Raw genomic sequence first — 23,531 nt, forward strand, 5'->3', positions numbered from 1 at the left:
TGTTACCTATTTTATCATCTAGGACTGATTAACTGGGAAGCCTGAAGCCTCTTGAAAATGTATGCCCAATATTCTGATACTTGGAATAGTATTTTATTAGCATTTAAAATATTCAAGTGAAAACAAAGACAAGGACCCTTATCTGCTGTAAAAGTAGCAAGGCATTGGACTGCAATAGTTGAACAGCTCTTCTGCAGAAGGAAAATAAAAAGTGTTTTGTTAATTAAGTAAGAGGGAAATAAAAGATGTTTAGTTGTACAAAGAAATCAGGAATGAAAGACATTTTCTGAAAGAAGGAAAAACAGAAGATTAAGTTTACTTCTCAGGATTGATAAGAAGTCTGGTTAAAAAATAAAGGTGATAATATCTTTTAAAATATTACATATGTGTTGATTCTGGGAGAAAAGATCTGGGTTGGTCCTCTGGGCCATCTGCTAGCAGGAAGGAATCTGTTGATTTATTGCTGAGCCGGATTGGAGTGAGCCGTTTGAAGTTGTCTGGAGAATATGGGATCTGCACTCTGGCCCTTTGTGAGGGTACCACAGTGTCTTCACCAGATAACCATGGTGAGAACTTCATGTAGATGCTTTGGTCATCATCGGCTGAAAATACTGGGTTATCAATTCCTAAAACAAAAAATTAATGAGTGACAAATAAAAGTAATCAAAATAATTTCTTCATAATACAGCAAGATGTTTATAAAAGGCTGTTGGAAAAAATGGGCTGATATGCTGGTATGTGTGTGACTAAGTCAGTACACAGACCTTTGCACACTTGGTTATAGCTAGACATATACTGGATTCCAATAAAGAGAAAAAAAATTGGTTGCCACATCAAATTTGCAATTTTGTTAGGGATATTTTGAGACAAAAAATAAAATCAATAAAAGAATTAATCAGTCCACAAGTGTTGAGCAATAGGAAGAAAAAAAATAGCACAGCATAAAATAAGTGCAGAAAATTCAAATCAAACACATAAAAAAATGTTAAAAAAAACCCAACTTGACCGCTCCATAAACAGATGAGTGTGAAATAGCTATGGCAGGCCATGAAACAGTCAAAAGAAAGGTACAGGAGCCTGTTCATACAGTTATCAAGTTTGACAAACTTTTACATATACATTTTACATATTACTATCCACTTATTTCTAGGTGTATTTATAAATACTCAAACATAGAATTTGTCATGCATAAACTGCATTTAAGAGACAGTGTGATGCATAAACTGCATTTAAGTGTGTCTGCCACAAGAGTACGGACACAAGTGTTTTTCTTCACTGTAGGTACCAATTACACATGAAGAAAACAGTGGCATGCTGAAAAAACTTAAACACAGAAGGGCTAAAGAGAAATACCAAATTTTATAACTCCATAAATCATATGATATGATTCCTGTTATATATAGTTATAAGCTTCCAATCTAATATTTTGGAGTCTTTCAAGGTTGGAAATCAAGAGCACTGAGTGCTCCAGAAATGCTGCAATCTGCCCTTTTGAGTGACTTCTATAAGCCTGTAAGGATCTGATGGGATTGTGAACATAAAAGTAGAAATCTTGCCTGAAATAAGAAGAACAAAATTTATCACAATGAAGTTCCAATGCAAGTGAAAAACAATTCCAGAGGACTAGTATTGACTGGTCTTGTGAGGTAAGACAATTCTAAAATAACATTTTCTGGTGCTAGAAATAATTAATGGCTTTAAAACTGCTTTAGGTAGTCATATTCACAACTGCTGTCAGTTTCAAATGTGGTGCTCTCCATACCTCCAAATATCAAAAAATCTGTACATTAACATTAATATTCAGCAAATGTATTTTCAGATTGAACACATAAAATCACTCAATCAAAAAACAAACAAACAAACCAACAAACAAACAAACAAACCCAGGCTAACTCATCAGCATTTCTACTACTTTTTGTTATATTTGAGGGGGGAAAAAATCTTTGTAGGTAATAAATATTTTTACCAGCAGGAGCATCTGTGAAATTTTGTTTTGTCACATTAGCCAGGAAATCAACTCCTTTGCCTAGATGCAAAGTCTCATAATCATTATTTTCTTCTGATTCAGAAAACTCCAAATCTAGGGGGAAAGAAAAAAAATGCAATTTCATTAGAGATTTGTATCAGTTCTGATAGAAAATGCTATTTCCTGCTGGTTTGATGCTGGCATGGTTATTAAAAATACATCTTTAACAAGGATTTTCATCGTGACACAGGTGAGCATTAGTATAATGACTAGTTTCAAACCTAATGAGGTCATTGCTGCTTTTACTGCAATAGAATAAGTTTTGTAATAGCTGCTAAACCACTTGCTAAGTCTGCCTTCCAATTAAATTTTTTTGTTGTTAAGTAGATGATGACATCTCTATGCAGTGTTCTTTAATAAGACAATATTGAATGACCTACTAATGAGTATTCAGAAGGCTCTTCCCAAGCAAAGTAGTTCTAGAATATTACACTTGGGGAGCCAACCTGTACTGCTTCTCTCAGTCAAACAAAAATAACACTCAGTAAAGAATTCAAAGGTACATAAGGAAAAATATATTTGCTTGGAGCTACTGAGAAAAGATAAATCCCTCTCTATTTTCACTTGAGTTGTCTTTGAGATCAAGGAGTTACAGGCATAAACAGAGGAAAGAACATAAATCAAAGTTCGTCCAGTAGCTTTTAACCACATTTCAGTTTTGAAGTTACACATATAATTTAAAATTGTATAACAAACATGTTAGGAACCATTGCATCTGGCAATGCCTGACACCAGTGCCAAAAAAAATGGCTAAAACAGGAAAGAATTTTGGGCTTTATATGCAAAATCAGCTTTTGCTAGGAATAGTCTTCAGGCTGATCAGCTTCCAATTACACTTCCAAGCCTGATCCATGTGACAGGTCTGTTCATGGAGGGTGAAGCAGTGCTGGAACTGACCTCTGTCTACATGTTCCTTCCAAAGTTATGCCTTCCTTAAGTTATATCATGCTTGCTTAACCTCAACTCTGATTCAGACCCTTCTAAAACAGTGGACTTTAACTCAGAGAAGAATGCAATCTCAGCTACTGAATTTTATATGGCTGATATCTTATGCAGACATATCCTGCTCTGATGAAAAAAAATTAGCAGCTCTGTGTACCTTATCCAAACAGAAGCTGAAATTTCATTTTTATTGTAGCCACTGCATTGTTTTGTTTACAGAATATAAATGTCATACTTTTAAAATGTGAGCAAAAAGGCCAACTACAATTTTGTTTGTCATCCAGATTCCTAAAAAACAGCTTCTAAACACTACATTTAAGCATAAAGCAGATCACCACTCCAAGTTCTGAGCTATGACTAGAAGTCCCTTTTTAATGCCAGATTTGCTATGCCATATCACAAATTCTTTTAGTGATGCTTTACTGGCAATGTAGCTGGTAAAATTCAGTTAATAAAAACAGTCTAAGTGTCTTTTTACCTTTTTCCTTCAAAGCAAAATCTTGTACTGGATTTTCTGAAGGAATGTTTCCATTTGGTATGACACTGCTATTTCTCTGAAAAGAAAGCAAAAAGTGACCAAAAATGCTGATGTCATCAGATAGCAATGGCAGTGATACCCTTTGAAACGACAAGTTCAGCAGAATAAGCCTAAAATCCATCGTAATCTTTGTTTGAAGCTCAATGTGGATGCCACTAATTTCCCACCTGCACCTGAAGTGTGTACAGACAGAGTATAAAAAGAAACTTTGGCTCTTTTTATACTGTGTGTTCTCTCTTAGTTTCACACAAATTTGGTTGAATGCTCCATGCTATCCTGCTACCTCTATCCTGCAAAATCTCCCCACAGTGTAGTAGCATGGTTCAGGGTCTGTTGTTTTTCAAGTGATCAGAAATCTCTCACCCAGAAGAAGAGTCCCAAAGCATAGAGAAGTGCAGAATGTGAGAAGATGCCCCTTGAGTTACCTCCTAGTTTTATCTCTTCTTGCTTAGGTCCTCTAAATTCATTAAGTTCTATAGGACAGAGACAAGTGCAGGACATAGGATCCATCAGAGTCCTCACTACCCTTCCCACCCATTAGTTTCTATAATAGGTGGCTACATCTGGGTCCTTGTGGAAGTATTTTTACCCTTTTTTGGCCCCGGTCTCGTTTGTGGATTTTATTGAGCTTCTTGGAATGGTTTATTCCTAGTTTGGTACTCTTGAAAGATTCTAAGCGCTTCCTCATTGTCCTATGGAAAATCTCCTTGTCTTGTTTGTCATCTTCACTGTGCATGATCTCATGTCGACTGTACAGGTGTTTGTGCTGTGGCCAGGAAGGGAAGACAATATTCATTTACTGAGAAATACAGGTGAAAGCCCTGAATCAATGCATTCAATCAGTGTCACAAAAATGTAAACAACTCTGTAAGAAAGAGTGAACTAAAGATTAGCCTGAAGGCATTAATGAAACTCTCATTTTTCTCCATGAAACAAGTCCAGGATTTTTAAGTGTGTAAGAGTGGACTGTCATTCAAAGTAAGCTTCTCCCCTGTAAAGTGTCTGAATCCCTTCAGTTTATGCACTTCATTTAATCCTGATCAGAACCTTTGCTGGACTCATTTCTGCATTCCACTGGCCCCAGTGATTTCAAAGGCACTAGTTCTTTTAAAATGCCATGTTCTTAAATGAGAAATCACACAAAGAGCCTATCTTCCTCAAGGGTGCAGATTTTGCAGTGGGTTCTCTCCTTTTGAGTTTTACTCGCAAGTTTTTGTTCCTATTTCCTCTTAGTTTTAGATTGGAAAACAGTCCAATGCTAGCCTCTGGCTCTCACCTCCTGCCTGGGTTTATACAGGTACTGCTGTAGGGTGTGATGAGCGAGGGTGTCTTCTGTGTCCCGTATGCTTTTCCTTCTCTGCTCTAAAGCTTGCATGTCAAGGCAAACTGGTCCAGCTTTTTCTCTCCTGAAGAAAAACACAAACAGTGGTTTTTAAAATCAGTAATTGCTGAAAAGGAAGAAAAAACAGGAAGATGAGGAATGAAAAGGAAAAAACAAGATGAAGTTAAAAAAAAAAAAGGAAGAGTAAGAACTGGCTAAATGACAATGAGTAAAAGCCTAATGGGAAATGTGAAAAGACCATTGGTTTTTGTCTTTCAGGGGGATGTGGCATTAATTAATTTCACAGTTTACATGACACACGGTCTGTTCAATAACAGATTGATTGAAAAAGTTAAGGAAGGGGCAATTTTTTCCTTGCCTCTCTCCTTACTTTTTCTGAAGCAAACGCAGAAATAACATCTAGCCCTATATATAACAGCTGGTGAACCAAAGGCATATGAAACAACTCTAATGTGGATGTCTGCTTTATCTTACCAGCCTTTACCGAAAAAAACTGTGTGCAAAATATGACATTATAAATCCATATATACCCATTTTCTGTGGGAGAAAATATTAATTAAATTTCAAAAAAATAGTGACTGAAGCCCCTGTAATTTGCATTTTTCAAATTTTTTAGCAGTGTTTCGATTTCTTCTCATACACCACCCCATCATTACACATTACTTACAATAAATAAGAGACAGAGCTTTCCACAGTGCTTGGGAGTGGAGTGCTGAAATCCACATTTACCATGTTATCTGTACTTGGAGAACGTATAAATGCCAGCGAACCTCTACGTTCTCCCTGGTCATGGAAAGAAACAAGAGATATTACAGCTGTAAAAACCTAGGACAAAATGCATATCAGAATACAGATAATTTGTGAGATTGTATTTATGCAAATGGCAAAAGAGGCATGGGAAGAGTTGTATTTAGGTAACAAATAAAAACCATTTTTAGATTTTATGGTTTCTTTATGTTGAGTGACATTATCTCAACAAACAAAGCAAAGAGAAAATCTACTCCACTCTTAGAAATTGATTTTGAAGAAGTGAATGATTTCCTATGCCTTAATAGATTTGCAATTTTACTTTGTACAATGCTACAAGCCAAGAGCATAGGAACATACATAAGGATGTTTATGTTTCAACACATTATTAGTAGCATTTTCAAAGACACAACATTAAGTTTTCTGTTCTGTACAAGACTGGAAGCAGCAAATATTAAGTGGTGATAGAAGTCTACAAGACTATTAAAAGGAGATTATGACATGACAAGATGAGATATTGAAGAGACGAGATTTTCTTTCGGTTTTAAAACTGTCACAGAAGTGAACTGCTGGAAAAGCTCAGTTTTATGTCTTCATACTTTTCCCCTAAGCAAGTAATCTCTTACTTAGCTAAAAGGTATCTATTGGGTGATATTGTGGTTACACAGGCTGAAAACATCTATGGTTTTGAATCAGTGGAGTGAAATCACATAGCAGGTCTCTAGATTTTAAGCAGTAATAATCAAGAAAAATCACCTCCCTTGCAGAACAGAGATTTTATCTACATTTCTCCAATTTTAACTGTACTGTGCTCCCTTTACACTTTCATATTCATGGAGCAAACCAAAAACATGTTTTCTTTTAATGTGGTAACCATATACGTATCTTAGTATGTGAGTTACCAATGGCATTAAGAAATACACTGTGGCCTCTGCAGGCAGAAAACTTGAGGTTAATAAAATTAAATTCTGGGAGACCATCATCCCATCCATTTTCGTAAGTGAATCTGACTTTCTTTTCAAATCAAGTTTAATGTTTCATACATACATCATACCATATCAGCAGTGAAGGTATTTTAGCGAGAACAAGTTACGAACCATGAGTATTTTAAGTCACTTCCCTTCAGTTGCTCTGGGTTATTTTAATTTTTCTTGGCTAAGGTTCTCCCCTCTCAACTGTAAGGAATTTACTTAAATAGAGACTGAACTCTCTCTATTCTTATTTATTATACAGATGCACCACAGCAGCAGAGTTGAACAAAGAAAAAGATATAAAATAATTTTTAAACTTCTCAGTTTCTTGCAAGTAAGAAGAGAGTGAGTAGCTGGAGGAGGCAGGTCTTTACTTATCCTGGAAGAAATAGCTTCAATTTCAATGTCAGCTTGTAATTCATAGATATTTAGTTCAAAGATATATTTGCAAAGTGAAGTTTTCTTTTAATACATTCTTTTGATACATTGCTTTAACAATTTTTTAGTTGTTAAAGCAATGTATCATTGAAGAAAATATTCAAGTGAGAAAGGTGAAATGACTTTAGGATTCACAACTCATAATTAATTTCTACTGGAAGAAAATATGTTGCAAAACTTTTGTAGAACTTGGAGAACTTTCAATTTCTTTTTCTATTTATATCAGATCAGTAGACATTTGCCCAACAGAATTTATCTGCAAGAAACAATATACAGAAACAGAATTTGGACTAAGGTAACAAAAAGCAGTTCCCTTGTGTTTCATCTCCTAAAAAAATTATTAAACTAACTTTTAGAAATCTGTCTTTACTATATGGGATCAAAGACATTATTGGATAAAAATTCTGACTCTAAATGTGCACGTATTATTGATCTATAAAGGCCTTTGTATCTCTTAAAGATAAGAAACACTGTAATGAATCTACTGAACAGATTCTGCAATGACTCTGAACATGAGTTTCATGGTCATCCACCTCAAAGTCATTATCCAACTTTCTTCCTCTGAGGTGTGACCCAGAAATAATCACAAGAAAGAAAACTAGTTCTTGAGTTCAGATGGTCAAAAAACCAAACGGATAATTTTCAAAATCTCAAAAGGAAGAATTTGCTTGTCTTGTTGATCTATTCTCCATCTTCCATACTAACATAATTTCTGAATTTCCTCTTGTTTTCTGAATTCAATCTCCATAAATGATATGTTTCATTTGAAGAAGACTGCCTGGCTGTAGGTCATTAAAAAAAAAAAAAAAAGAGCTTAGCAGTACGAGTAGTATCAATGATAGTAAAAGTTTTTATTTAAATTAAAGAAATTAACTGATATATCACCTAACTGTGAAAATTAATTCAATTGGAGATTATGAGCATGGATAGATTATAATTTCAAAGACCACTTTTAAAAATATTCCATTTAAAACTAACCTTTACACTTTATCAGTACTGCACATTCATGGCTGTTTGAACTGAGGTGACTAGTTTCATACTGAAGAAGATTAGGAACACTTACACAATCGGGCAACATCGCTGCACTACTCCTGCAGAAGGTCAGAAACTTTCTTCAAATCTCCTTTAAAAACTTCTCCTGTTACAAGTGTTAGGTTTCCCAATTTCACAACTCTTTGATTGCAATTGATATTTGTAGTATATTTTACCCTAATTACTGAATCGTGGGGGTTATGATTTCGTTGAATAAAGTTACTCTTTTTTATTTTTTTTTTCTTTTGTGCATGTTACAGTGATCTGGCAGATCGAGATTAGCAGTCCCACATTTTGGCCGTATATGCACATCATTTGTGATATGAGAAGTGAGTTTCTTCAAATCAGATTTGTCATCACATAGACCCACTATCCTGCAGGAGCCAGTGTCCTGTCAACCCTGTTGACGCATTTAGAAAGACAACACCCCTCCAGAATTACAGTATTTTTTTTCATGTAATGAATATATAAACAAAGATATTCAGTAAAATGCAACAGAAACATACACTGAAGTAAGTACAATATACTAGCATTTGGCGATCAGGCACAATATTGAGAACTACAGCTTCTCAAAACAGCAATACTGACACTCAAAACACATTAAAAAAATAAATATAGCAGAGCTGAGATGGGAATAGTTTTCCTTTAGGCGTCTCCTGCAACAGATCAACTTTAGGTTATAGTACAAATTTTAAAAAAACAAATTTCAAGTGACGCTATAATATGTCAACAAGTGTTCATAAGTACCTCAGCCACATAGCTAATTGCATCCTTCAAGTTGAGCTCATGGAAAACATTAAGGATTTGGTCCCTTGATTTTTGAGCAGACCTTCTCATCAGTATTTTTCTGAGGTATTTCCTATCAAAATTGGACCACCTGATAATTTAAACAAACTGTGTTAATGGCAACAAGCAATTTTAGTTTCAAAGCATTTTTAATTTAGTATAAATTATATTTTTTTAGTTAAACACTTTGAAAAAAAGGGTGAACGATGGAATGTGAGGGATTTGTGTCTTGAAGCTCTTTAATTAGTGTGTAAAGAAAGTCAAGGAAAAGCCTGCTACAGACTTATGCAGCTGTCACAAAGCATTTAATCGGTTCACTTACCCAACACTACTACAAGAGTGCTATGATTGCAGTATCCCATTTCAGAGTCAGTAACACATTTTATACCTTGGGATATTATGCTACATTATTTTTCTACTTCTGATTATGTTCAATTTTCTTCCCTTTTTGAGAAAATTATCTGCTTTTCCCCAGGTGTATTGTAAGACAGCCAGACCAGAATGACAGTGCCCTTCAGAAGCTCTACCAGAGGGCCTTAATCATGCCACTGATGTGCTCTGCTCTGGGGATAGTAGCCATGTGTATTTTCAATTATTTCCACTTCCAAGATTGTCTGATAGTAGAATATCTGCCCTGTCATGTTTAGGGTCCAAAAGATTAAATGCTGTTGTACTTTCTTCTAACTTCCTCAACACTTCATCAAAAGGGCATGAGGCAGCTTTGGAGACTACTGCTCAGAATTACTCTATCCATCTCGCCCAATGGCCATTTTGAGTTTACAGCTTTTGATTCAGATTGCTTAAACCATTTTTTGTTAAATATTATTCACATAATTGATAACTATTCCTCTTCTCTGGCCAGAACATCTGACCAAAAGGCTATAATTCAAGTTTCCACACCTGAACCCATTGGTGAGGATGCTAGGGGTTGCCATTTCTTTATGGAAGCAGCACTTTTATGTACATAAGAGTCCAAAAGGCAGGCTTAAGATGGTCTCATTGAAAATACATTTGTCATCAAGCCACATACTCAACCATTAATCAATTTCCAGCTATTCCTTCTGTTCTTACTCAAGGGGATTACTTTCTGACATGCAAGAGGTCACATGCTAATCTGCCACTTTAAAAGTATAACTTTATCTTTGAGGCAATATATCAAAACTGGAGACGTATTTGCCTATATTACATATAGCCTACTGAAATTTATTCCCAAAAAGTAAACTACAAACTTAAATCAAAATAAAGAAGATGTTCTCTCTGTAGTGCCTCATGAAAATTTTTTATTGCATAAACAAATGAACAGCAAAAGGAAAAGAAGGAGAATGTCTCTATAACTGGAGGCAGGTGAGCAATTCTCTTCTGAGTTCCAGTACAAGCTAGCTTCAGCCTAAGAATTGTATTGTTTTGCATGATAATGTTAAACCTAAGCTAACAGACTCAGCTTCTTGGAAAGCATTAGGGGTGTGCTCTACAGAAAGCTAACACAACCACACAGCTTTTGGATTGGAATTGGCATGTTGAGTCAGCAAGAGGCTAGCAGGTCAAAACTGTGACTATTTGCACCTATGAAATGTCCTGATTTCAGGGAGAGAATGGCCTAACTTGAAATAACACTCTTAAGGATATCCGGATTTAATGCCCTTTTTTCAACATTTATTCATCTAGGTATGGAAGTGCGTCCATTGCAAGGGTAAATCTTCACATGTACTTTAAAGGAAATGGTGTATCTTTCAGCTGAGTAATTCTGCTTCTCTCTAGATGAATCAACTATAAACAGAGGAGATGGTTCACTGTTTGTTTCAGACTAATAGGCTGAAACTGTCAGAGCAATTTCAGAGCACCCTCTGCCATAACTTTCACAGGTGTTGAACACATCCTTGTAGAGATAGGAGAAACAGCTAGCATAGTTGTAGATGAGCTTTTTTAGTGCCTCCATACATAAATAGTGTTCATGAAATGTAGTAGTACAAAGAAAAACCAACATTAACATTCTAGGTGAAAACTTCTGCAAATAATCAGTTCTCTAATCTTGAGAGAATGACCCCTGTATGTGAACTGAGGCACCTACAAAGGCATAACCTGAACTGTGGAAGAGAAAGGAAACATTTTAGTTGTTAGGGGACAAAAATACACTGTTTTGACATTTGCTACATTTCCAGTATTTTCTGCCTCTTTAACTACGTTTAGCATCCTTGCTTTCACTAAGCTCACAGGCTTAAAAAGTTATAATTTACAGATAATATTTCCTAGCAGTATTTCCAGATTCTAAATTGGTTACTACTTACTTGTCTCTCAGATAATGATGCCCTATTTGTCCAGAAATGTCTTCTATAGCAGAAAGAATGTGATCAAAGGCCTAGGAAAGTGAGAGTTGAATTAATATCTTTACAGAAATAAAAAAGCATAATTAGAAAATAGCTCTATTTATTTCAAGTTGTACCAGGTGACTATGCAGAATAATTTTATGGCTGTTATAAAACTTTTTCCCCATTTACAGAAGTACTAACTAGTATAAGCTTTTCTTCGAAGGTCCTAAACTTTCTAATGAGTTCTTCATAAATTCACTAAATATTCTTGAATTACAAGGGTCTCAACGAGAAGGTACTCAAATCCCCATTTTAACATTTAATTTTAAAACTTTTATGGACTCATTTTACCATCTCCATTTCTGCCCTATTAAGTACATCTGCCACTATTAGTGTAGGTGATTATTTCAGTTGAGCAGTTTCCACAGTAATTCTTTTTAGATGTTTCAGGAGTTGATACTCCCTTCAGAGTAGAAGTAGGCAACATTCTTTTAATATCTAGGGCAAAATTTCATACTGAGTATATTATCTGGCTGATAGAAATCTGGAGGCTTAGAACTCTTGATTCAAACCAAGGCAGCTGCAGGTACAATTTGGCCTTTTGGCCTGTGTATAGTTATAACATTTCACTCTGAACATTGGAATGATTACTGCAGAATTATCCAGGTGCTAGGCTTGGAACAGCAGGACTGACATTTGGCACTGGTGAGGCTGTATCTCTAGTCCTGTGTCCAGTTCTGGGCCCCTCACTTCAGAAAGGACACTGAGGTGCTGGAGCGTGTCCAGAGAAGGGCAACAAAGCTGGGTAAAGGTCTGGGACACAAGTCCTGTGCGGAGCAGCTGGGAGAGCTGAGGTTGCTAAACCTGGAGAAAAGGAGGCTCACTCTCTATAACTACCTGGAAGGATGTTGTAGGCAGGTGGGTGTTGGCCTCTTCTGCCATGTCTCAAGTGAAAGGACAAGAGGAAATGGTCCTCAGTTGTGCCAGGAGAAGTTCAGATTAGATTTCAGGAAAAAAAGTTTTCCCTGAAACAGTGGTAAGCACTGGAATAATTTGCCCGGGGAGGTGGTGGAGTCAATGTCTCTGGGAGTGTTCAAGAGCTGTCTGGGTATGGTACTGGGGGATATGATTTAGAAGAAACTATGGTAGTGATGTGTTCATGGTTGGACAGGATATTCTTGAAGATCTCTTCCAATCTTGATGATTCTGTGATGTCTTATAGTCCCCCATCCTTTAACCAATATTTATATTGAAAAGTTATGTTTTCTTTTACTTAAAGAAAACTTCATAAAGTGGTGTGTAAGTCAATTGGAAGAGTTTGTGTTTGAAAATATTCTAAAAGGGTAAAGAAATCCTGGGACACAACATTCACTCTGAATTAAACTGTTGTCATTAGTCTGGAATTTCAGTATATAATTATTCTGTACTGGGCAGCAGAGTATTTTTCTATGTAATATGCAAGCTAAAAAGCCTGCTTTCATACCTTTTCCAAAAAATAAATTTTTTAGAAGGAAAAATGAATTTTTTTGGACATGCTTTGCCCTAGCAATTATCAATTATTCTCCTCTTTTAGATGAAGACAAAGAAGCATATTCCATCTGTGCTGTTTCCCCAGTACTCCCAGCCTCATTGAATTCTCAAATGAAAGACCAGAACTTTTATATTAATATCCTTTCACACGACTTCAACCATAGAGAAACAGCAATGAACAAATAAGTTTTGAATTGTTTGAAGGATTTTGTTCTTGAAATTTGATAGCCCACTCCTTTACAAAAAAAGACATTTTCAGTAACAATTTTTTTTCTCTTAAGGTGCTCTGTAAAAATGAAAAAGATACCATGAGGGGTTTTTTTAAACATCTTACTCTGCCATGAAGTTTCTCATTCAGTTTTGGTTCTCTGTGTTCAGTTTTCTTCACTTTCAGCCACTGTACCAAAGGTTTGATAGTCAGTCCCTGAGGATTGAAACATGACAATAAATGCTTGGACTTTCCTCCAACTGGTTAAACAGAAATAAAGCACATTTGTGTTTTATTTGGTGGTTCTCATACTTTCTCAGTTGATTTATATTCCTTCTAGAAGATAAAATAATACAGTACCCTTAGTTCCTATTACAAAGGTTTGAAAAGACAACAGTGGAAAAATATATAATCTATAAGAATATGGTAGTGGAAAAAGTGTTTCCTATGCCACTGAATGTGGTCTTTTCTCCACAAATCAGGAGTTTGTGAACAGAACGAAATTTTCTGTAATACACTTCAAAAAATATTCTAAGCTGCTATCCACTGACATATTTTCATTTAAATTACTTTTTTTCATCCAGAAAGTGCTATTTTGTTTGGATGTTAAATAGTTTCTTGTCCCAGTGCTTGCTGCTATGTTTTAAAACAAGGACTGAGGCTCAGGTAGATCAGTTTAATGATTGTATCTGCCCGTTAAAAGCACTGTTCCCTATAGTTATTCACATGAGGTGAAGGATGTTTAATCAGATATTAACTTGTCACTATTAATACCAAGCAGCCAAGACTGAACAATTTTTAGGACAGAGGAAATTGTGTTTTGCCCCATGTGGTCCCACATCAAAACATAAAATAGGATCTTTGTTACTAAAATTACAAATTCAATTATGTTTTCAGTTCAGTGAAACAATATGCAACCTTCAGCTGAGAACTGCTTTAATCATTCAGTACATTTGGGGGACTCCTTCTCCTTGCAAGAAGCATGTGTAAGAAGTTAAATTACCTGGAATATAACAGTAAAAAACACAACAATGATAGTTGTGCTGACAAACAGCTTTCTCTCTTTCACTTTATTCCCATCCAAAAGTGCAACAAGAGCAAAAGCCACTGCTCCTCGTAGCCCACCATAGGACATCACCACCTGGTCTATTATCTCCAGCTGGACGGTTCTGTAGCGGTTAAGAATCCACGTCTGTATAACCACGCCTATAACAAACAAATTTCAGCATGTCTAGAAATACCCTTATGGAATGTCAGTATCCCAGCTGTGAGTAACAGAAATGGTGCCACCAGACTGCCATTATAACAATCTTCACCACCTAATTCCCCCTTTTATCACTGTGTTGTCCACTTGGCGCCTTCTCATTACATCGAGCCGAAGGAATTAGGTGAAGCTGTTTCTGTGAGCCAGCAGCTCTTCTGAGAGTGCTGCCCTTTGGCACAGGCACTCCAGGGAAAGTTCTGCCATGTGCTGGCATTTAGAAATTCAGTTTTAGGTTTTCTAGCACTGTAACCGGTGATATGCACAGGGTCGGTTAACAGAAACAGGTTAAAACAGCACTGATTTAGGGAGTAAGTGTCGTACCCTTTGCAAACCACTGAAAATTACATTTTATAAGACAAGTCATAGTCTTATGAAGGGTTGTTTAGTTATGCCAACACTGTCTCCACACCTACAGGTGACATGCTGCCTGCTGCAGGAGACCTAAGGCTCTAGCTATCTCAATGTATCCCAGAACTCCCTCCATACAGAGGGAAAACAGCTTCACCACTCCTGTGACTGGCATGGCATGTGGTTCCCACTGCAGCAGGCCAGGGCTGCTAACCAGTGCAAAACAGTTTCTTCTCTTTTTAGAGAACTTTGAACTTCTCACTGTAAGAAGGGCCTCCGAGGAGGGGACCTTGGAAATTCTACCAATCTGACTCCTCCAGGGAATGAGAACTGCAATTATGTAAGGACCAATATCATCCAGTATTTAGTAATTTGTCAATGTCCAAGATCAATTACTTTAGTGGGTGCTTATTGTTATTGCTGAATATTTTCTATTTACTTATCATCACATCTATTACAGGATTGTTAATCACTCATTTGAGGAATAGAAAAAGAGTCAAAGACAAGACCCGGGAAACTCTTTTAAAACACCTCAGGCACATTTGCAGTTACTGAGAGGCAGCTAAATGAACAATGCTTGCAGAATATTTAGAAAAGGAGGGCAGGGAGGTAGGCAGTTCATTCAGCTCAGGAGTTTCTAGAGAGAATAAGAGCACAGAATCTAGGAAAATTGCCAGCTAGATAGATGTGTGACCTGTCATTTGAATTTAAGTCAAGGCAAATAGGCAAATAAGCTGGTTTAATTTTTTTCCCAGGCATAAGTACATACACCAAATTGCCATGTGTGTTACTCTCTACAAGTATTTCATTCTACAACTTTTTTGGGATTTTAGCAAAACTACAGCAGAACTATGTAGCTGGGCAAATCGTCGTTGGTATTTTGAAATGTTTGCAAACTTATATAAACCCAGTAAATTGACAGTAGGTAATCTCTACCTGCCACAGCCTTATTTACTCAGTTTTTCATCAGTCCCTGAGAATTATTTATTAAGCCAGAGAACCTGCAATGTTATTATGTATGGTCTGATGTCACTGTGTGCCCAAAACCTGAAGTCAACCATAACATTAGCTTAAGACAATCTCTTTAGTGCCAAATTGAAAGAGCTGAAGGAAAGATATGGCTGACAAGAGTCACATCTTTTGTTAGGCTGCAAATTAAAGAACAAAGTCCATTTTACTGGGAGATTTTGCCAGTACCATTTGCTGGGTCAACAAAGGTTAGCCACTGAATGATTCGTGTTAATGGCTGGGCTACTCATGTTCTCAAACATCATCAGAAATTAAATCCTGCTATATTTTCAGCATATGACAGAACTTACTGTAGAGCTTACTCTACTACTCTAATCCAAATCCAACAATAAATTCAACCAAAATAAATGGAATGTTTTGAAAGGAGCAAACCTAGAACTCCAAATATTTTTTGGGGAGAGGGCTAAAGAATATGTGATTGCATCAGCAGTACAATGCAAGAACAGGAAGGTCACTCTCTTACCAATAACTCTATATACTGAGATGAAGACCAGAGTCAACAGAATAAAAGCCGTATTCCAAGTCCAGATCTCTGGATCCACAGCTGAAATACCCAGGAACATGAAGATGATAGTTTCTGCTCCACTGGCTAGCATTTTCATAGTATATCTTACAGTTGTAGAAGACTGTTCAGATATGTTAGCTTTGACATATTTCTGACAGCAAATGCCACAGAAGGTTATCCTAGAAAAAGAAGCATTGTTCAGAAAATATGTGTTGCAACATCTAATATTATTTCCATCTGTCTGTCACATAGTGATAAAGACCCACTATTAATTCCTAAGAAAAGATACATTCATGAGCACTTGTGAAGTCTACCCTTGGTAAAAAGCATATCTCAATGATGTAACCTCAAGTGGCCTGAAGACAGCATTTCATTAGAACATAACAGGATGCAATTCTCTTCATATTACCATACTGCTTTCAATGCAAATTTCTAAACCTTGTTTACATTTGACATAATCTTAAACTAATGATCTGTTTGCAGAAAGATTTTCAGAACTTGAATACACTTGCTTGTCATGTTTGTATCATCTACAAACATGACAAGCAAAACTGAGAAGAAAGGCATGCTGGGAATCAATGGAGACTAAGAGAAGAAAGACCACAGAAGTACTCAAGCCAAAACAGGCAACATTTAGGCAAACCTTAATGGCCAGCCAAGACAGAGAGAGAGGACAGAGAATAGTGACATTTACACAGTGCCTTAGAAAAATATTGCTTTAGTCTCAAGTTATAGGGAAAGATGTCAGCACAAATGGACAACTGTTAAGTCTGAAGTATTATTAATAACAGAGAGGAAAGAGTCATGTCTGTATTTTGCAAGAGTTCTCGTGTTGCTCAGCAGATACTGAAAAACTTGCATTCCTTTTCAAGGCTGAATGACAGGATTGGTAAATTATAATCTAGTGCAGTGTGAACATAGTATTATCCTGCATAAACTTTATGTCATATTCTATAGTTTTCCCATATAATTTAGGTTTTCCTTTCAATGTTTTTAAAAACCATATTCCCTTCTCATCCCCTTTGTAGGCAGTAATAAAAAGAGACTTACGCTAAGATGGCAGAAAGAGAAAGCATCTCTGCTGTGAGGTAGGACAGGTAGGAAATGATAAACACAAATCCAGGTTCAATGATCCTCACGTGCTTGGTGAAACGACTGACCAATGAGAGCAGGAATGCAAAGATAATGCCAACCAGTGTCCCACCGAGGCTCACCACAAAGAATGACACTGAAAAACAAAACACCTAACACAACTTAAACCATAGAAATATAATGGTTTGAACTAGTTCTCTTCCAGAGAGAGGACAGCAAATGACCAGTAAATCACAGAAAAATTTGGAGGATATGTCAAATTAATTTCTAGGCTCAAGGCTTTTGAGCACTTGGTACATGAATGTAGAGTTCTGTAGAAAAACAAGGCTAATTCTGTTAAGCCTCACCATTTTACTTTTATTCAAACCCACTGCATTTCTGTATACTATTTTTTCCATGTTCTGTAAAGAATTGTTTTTGACAAAAACATATTATAGAATATGACAAAGTCACTATTAAAATATTTATTCATAAGATAATTCAATTTCATTTCATGCAATGCTTGGAATGGGAAATAGTGACTAATTTTTCCGGGAAAATTTCTTGATAGTTACTGGCAAACATTGCTTAATGGTGATCAGTGATAGGGAGTGGCAATGCCTGTATGCCGTATGGACTTCCCTGGAATGCAGGGAGAGCATAGGCTGAGATTAGGGAAATGCAATTAAATACAAAGAAAAGATATATAGCTGTAAGGTTTGGTATTCTCAAGAACAGAACTCCACATCTGTTGAGTTTCCTCAAAAGAAAACAGATCTGATTAAGTTTCCCAAATATTCAGGAGCGCTTTATTTATTTATTTTCTTAAGACATTTGCCTATGCCATAAGAGTGTGTGACTATGAGTAATAATCAAAAGGGCTGAAAAATAACAGTTACCAATAGCATAATAGTAATATTTTGTTTAAAGTACTGCATATATACACCAATTGTGTGATACAGAATTCACTTCTACGCACCTATGCCTTTGAGACATTCAATCCCCGTCACATTTGTTTCACCTATCGCAACAAAAGAGTCAAACACATTGTACAGCACCTGGAAAGAAAAGTAGACCAATTTAATAATTGCTCCTGAATTGAGCCTACTAAAATAATCTCCTTAGGGGCCTCAACATTATGAAGTCTGAAATTGAGTTTGACTGAAGGAAATTCTGTCTCGAAGAAGAATTTTATATTTTCTCAAAATAAAAGAAATGCAGTAGGCCAAGAAAAACAAACACCTCACAGCAATACATTTCTTCCTTCAACATGTCCCCCATGTATAAGAAGCATTGTTACATATAGATGTGTTTTCTAAAGCACTTCTCACTGTAAAATCCAGGTATTTGGAAGATTCATTTACTCACATGTATAAGATAAATAAGATATTTAATAAGACAATAATAAGATGCTAATAATAAGATACTGAATTGAAATATGATTAATAAGTTGAACAAAAAAGAGAATATAATGATTGTGCTAAAATTTTTTAAATAATTGGCTAACAGTGATTGAGCTGAAAGTAATGAATTCACCTTATCCATACCTGTGCCTAAGGAGGTTTATGAGTATCATTTTTGAGACATACCAATTTTATCTGCTCTTAGTTCTTCCAGTGGTGAATGAGAACTTTACTATGGCTTTCTCAGCTTTCCTTCTTGCAGCTAAACTTGATAATTCTTATCGCGTTCACCCAGTCACGGGATACAGGTTACTTTTCTTCTGTAACAGTAGTCTTTTACATATTTATGTTTAAAGAAAGCTATACCGTCCACTTTCTTCTGTCTTCCAGTCATTCATTTTTCAGAGTAGTAACTCCACTGTTTCAAATTTCCTTATAGGCTGTGCTTTCTACCTCTGGATCATACTTGCTCTTCTGTTTTTTCATCAATGAACAAGCAAACTTTCTTTTATTTGTAGACTGTTCGTGTTCATTTCACAGTAAAATCTCCTTTCCTTTTGAAAGCCAGAGGTGTTGATACCTGAGTTCATCAGAGGTTTATTTTAATTTTGGCAATACCTCAGAAGCACTAATGATACTGATATCCAAGGGCAGTTAGGTTTCTCTGGAAGCCATACTGTCATCTTCAAACTCATGTGAACAGTTAGGCTGCTGTCAATGACCTTGGAGTGCCTTATCTCCTTGGCTGCAAAAAGTTAAGTCACTGAGCCTCATGAACATGTCTTACCCTCCCTTGCAGACAGGCAGGAGCAGGAATTGTAAATGATCCAAAAGTGAACTGAAGCTGCACAGCAACCTGGTTGCATAGCATCTTTCTGCCTTAGGACTTCCTGGTCCCTGACCACTAGTACTCCACTACAAAATTATTGACAATTTTATTCAGGGAAAAAAAAAAAAATGTGTGAAAAGGTGTTTCAATCAAAATAAAAATCAGTAGATGTCTGGGATTCTGCTACATCTATTAAAGCTTTTATAAATTTTAAAAAATGTTTGAAAAAAAAAATCAGAAACTTTCTAAAATGTCACACTTTTTTTTTCCCCAAATTTGCTCTTTATTATATATGTGTTTGATAAACATCTGATCAAAGTAAAACTAAGGGAGAAGCATAAACACTTTGGAGAGTATTCTCTCTCTCACTGGCTGAGGTATGCATATAAATTATGGGCATAACACAAATATAGAGAAAAATGTATGTGCATTAAAAAATAAGAGCAAAGGAAGGCTTAAAATGCCTGCAACTGATTTCATTAAGTCATGAAAGCCCTACTTAAAGAGCAAAGGCAAATAAACCATGCACCCCTGAAACTTCATTTGGAGTGTCTAACCCAGGACTGTGTGTTTTATGTCACTTACCAGCTCCAAATAGCTTTCATGCTCAAATATCTGATGTTTTTAAGCAAGTCAGAAAACACCATGAGCTGCACTGCAGTAGCCCATAAGTAGATACACATAGGTACAGTGTTTCTTTAAAGGGGAAAATGCACTTCAGAAGAAATCCCCTTGAGTTACGTTGACTTTGGGATATATAATTTACTTACCACAGTTACAGCATCATTCAGAAGTGATTCTCCAAAAACAATGATGAATAGAACTTCATTGACATGGACTTCTTCAAACACTGCCAGAACAGCTACAGGATCCACAGCGGCAATTAAGCTGCCAAAAAGGAGGAAGTCCAGCAGCCCAGACTTCAGTTCACCTTCAAAACCAAAGCAAACAAATTATAAGCAGAATAATCTCTGTATTATCATTAGCAACGACAGACTGGGATGTTACAGATAATGCCAAATACTGGAAAATAGAGATGCCAAGGTATCAACTTGAAAGTGTATTACAGTGACTCCTTAAAAAGTTCTGCACTGAGTCATATTTTATCCTGCAAGTTTTATTGGATTCAGCATTGACCCATGTGGATCAAAGTTACTTCTGGAAGCAGGACCAGTACTGGCCTGCTCTTGTTACAAGACAGTTCCAGATCCAAACTAGCTTTCTATTTGTGTGTGGTATGGTTTGTCTAACTTGACTAAATTACCCCAAAATAGCTGAGAACTCACAATATGTTAAGAGGACCATACCAGCACTTTTGAAGTAAATGTTCCAAAATATTTCATGTCACAGGTCAAATTTGAGTTTTGGTTACTAAGAACTGCTACAGTGGTGTTTAACTGCACTCAGTACAACAGAACACCAATTGTGGCCTCCTTACTCACTCATAGGTGTGGTTAAGCTACTTGTTCCCAAATTAGGATTCATGAGGCTGTTAAATTGTCTGCAAGTAGACCATAAAAATAGATGAAGGACCAAAATGTACCTCAACATGTTTGTCTTGTAGCCCCTAAGGAATTTTGGCAATGATTTCAAAAGTTTTGAAGGTACAAAACTCTGGTGACAGTGTAACCCAGTATTTTTTTTAACCTGCTTTTAGTTATTAATGTTATTTTGTTCAGTTATACAAACAGACCAAGGCAAGCATTCACTGTCATTTTAAAAGTAGCAGAAAAAGAAAAGTAGCATAGACACAAAAAATGCTTTGCTCAGCTTCCTAAACACCTAGCAAAATCTAGTCTCCTCATGAAATCAAAAGTGGAAACCTAGTCATTTTATTTCTAGGGAAAAGATTTCTGAGCAGTAAAATTCCCTTTGTGTTCATCAATGGATGGAGGAAGCAAGGTTCATGAAGAAGTGATGTTGCCAAAAATTATATGAGAAAGAGCAAAGAAGGAACAGGTTGAGAATTCATTCCTTAAAACACAATTCAGAGGCCCATGCCCAAAATTATCAGGCATGATTTCTACAGGTAAAGAATAAATTCATCTAATTAAATGGTTTTGAAGGATGAGTCAGACAATGACAGTCAGTAGCCATAGCCACAGAATCAATAGCGCCTGTAAAGTACTTCCAGAACAACATGGCTACCCCTCTAGAAAGAACACTGAAAGGTAATTTTTCAAATTCAAAATGGTTTGTGCTTAGAATGTAAATGAAACAGAAACCAGATTCCAAATAGTTTTGATACAAAATGTCATAGGCTTATTTACTCAAGAAAGGGATGCTTGTATGGGTAGTCAGAGGCAGGAGTAAGCAACACCCTGTTATATGTAAGAATGCCCAATATTCTGGTGGAGCTGCAGATGTATATATTCTCTTAGCTACTATCTGCCAATCAGAATATCTACAAGGTTTCCGTACAGTTTGTAGGGATCTTGGTATGGCCCTGAAAACAGAAATTCATAGCTTGCACAGATGTATAACTACCTTATTTTTTCAAGAAGATAAATAGTCTTGTTCACAGTTGGACCTATGGGGCTGTGAACAAGGACTGAGCCTATCAGTTTTAGTGTGCAAGTGGGGTTGAGGCAGTGACCTTAAGTCTGTGCCAAAAATTCTGAGAACAGCCTTGAACCTAAATCTAAGCAATGGTTCCACCAAATATTGTCCTTCTCAAGCAGGCCTAAGGAAGGAACAAGCCCAATGACAATAACTATCAGATATCAGGGTATAATAGAACATAAGGTTTGAAAATAAATTGGCCCACTGAGATTGCTAATCTTTTTTATGTGTTACCAATTATAATCATTGGTACATTCTTTGAAGACTTGCAAATCTAGTAAGCAAACATTTATGGGGAGATTAGGACACATCTATAATTCCTACAAAGCACTGTCAAGAAGCCTGTAGTTTCTAAATCAGACTTTCATTTAGAGTAATAGCAGCAGCTATTTTCAATTGGTACATGACCATGGCTTCCTCCAGCTCATCAGTGACACCTAAGATACGTTCACTGAGCCCAGTTTAAGACTTTTAGACACACTCAGCATGTTGCAGCTATGCTTGTAGATTGTACAGGAAAAACTGTTCTAAGAACTAGTCACAACCACTATACTACAAGTGTTAGTTCTCCAGTGGACAGTGAACAGTTCACTGCAATCAGCAATTATGTAATTCTTCCTATTCTGTGGAAGCAGACTGATACGACTAATGGTTAACAATTAATATGCTAATCTTTTTATTTCAGTTCCAAAGAAGGATTTCTTCATCATTATCACCTTCTCCATTTTCCTTCTGCAAATTATTATATCTCAAGGGTATTAAATGCCAACAAAGAGCTGATTTTATGTTTATTTATGTAGGAAATCTATGCAATCCAGTTTGGATTGTGCATTCTTATATTGATGGACAGTACTACAACCCCACTGAATGTCAAAGCTAGAAGTCATTTGGTTTTAGTTCATCTTAGTTTGTAGCAGATTTACATTTCTACATTTTAATTATATTACTTTTATCATTATTCACTTCAATTGTAGAACAAATGGGATAGAAATAAATATAAGCCATGGAGCTTCAACCAGAAGGTACTATGAACTCTTCTAGAAACTGAGCAACTCAGCATTCTTCTATCTTCAGCAAGTAACAACAGAAAGGTTTTTCACAGTGTGGTGGTCAGATCTTGTTGACCTCTTGGAGGTTAACACAATCGATTTAGTAGATTAGTAAGTCTGTGTCATGTTGATATTTTACACTCCTACTCAGCTTTGCTGGAGAATGACATGGTTTGAATCAGGGACAGCCTTGTCTGAACTCTTGTAGGTCTTCATGGCAAAGACAGGTCCCCACAGTACACAAATAATGTTCTTTCTAAACATTAGAGTTTGCCACACATGTCAATTTATCGTTCACCTTTATTAACATCCCCATATTTATCTTGTAGAGCTCTAGCTGTGACCTGTGGTAGGGGCTGATTGCCCTGTGTAGCTGTAAGCTCAGAGTTCTAGTATGCATTGTCACTAAAAGATTCTCATACTGATGAAGCAGAACATATAACCATCAAACCCAGCTTTTGCAGTTAGTCATGAGTTGTTTACAGATTGGGAGGAGAAGACTAATTTAAGTGAATTTTCCTGCTAAAATAGTTTTTTTGGGAAAAGAGTCAACTTTTCTATTTCACACGTTGTAAGGAAATCAATCCTTTCCATTTAATGACTTA

The 23,531-nt window shown here is 36.3% G+C and overlaps 1 protein-coding gene across 1 annotated transcript in view; it reads right to left on the reverse strand.

The window, feature by feature from the left end:
• Nucleotides 1-290: 290 nt before the first annotated feature.
• Nucleotides 291-23,531, reverse strand: part of SLC9A3 (solute carrier family 9 member A3) — a 49,692-nt gene continuing 26,451 nt past the window's right edge. The window contains exons 3-16 of the mRNA XM_071450155.1: nt 20,086-20,246; nt 18,063-18,141; nt 17,063-17,240; nt 15,971-16,191; nt 13,870-14,072; nt 12,993-13,082; nt 11,108-11,178; nt 8,784-8,913; nt 5,516-5,631; nt 4,783-4,912; nt 4,096-4,272; nt 3,447-3,522; nt 1,967-2,080; nt 291-626 (exon numbers count right to left, since the gene is read on the reverse strand). Coding sequence (XP_071306256.1) covers nt 379-626; nt 1,967-2,080; nt 3,447-3,522; nt 4,096-4,272; nt 4,783-4,912; nt 5,516-5,631; nt 8,784-8,913; nt 11,108-11,178; nt 12,993-13,082; nt 13,870-14,072; nt 15,971-16,191; nt 17,063-17,240; nt 18,063-18,141; nt 20,086-20,246 — 1,994 coding nt within the window. The 3' untranslated portion in view covers nt 291-378. The remainder of the gene's footprint in view (nt 627-1,966; nt 2,081-3,446; nt 3,523-4,095; nt 4,273-4,782; nt 4,913-5,515; nt 5,632-8,783; nt 8,914-11,107; nt 11,179-12,992; nt 13,083-13,869; nt 14,073-15,970; nt 16,192-17,062; nt 17,241-18,062; nt 18,142-20,085; nt 20,247-23,531) is intronic.

This window comes from Agelaius tricolor, unplaced genomic scaffold, assembly GCF_023055355.1.
Source record: "Agelaius tricolor isolate 1412-34295 unplaced genomic scaffold, bAgeTri1.0.p SCAF_2, whole genome shotgun sequence".
Classification (NCBI taxonomy): Eukaryota; Metazoa; Chordata; class Aves; order Passeriformes; family Icteridae; genus Agelaius; species Agelaius tricolor.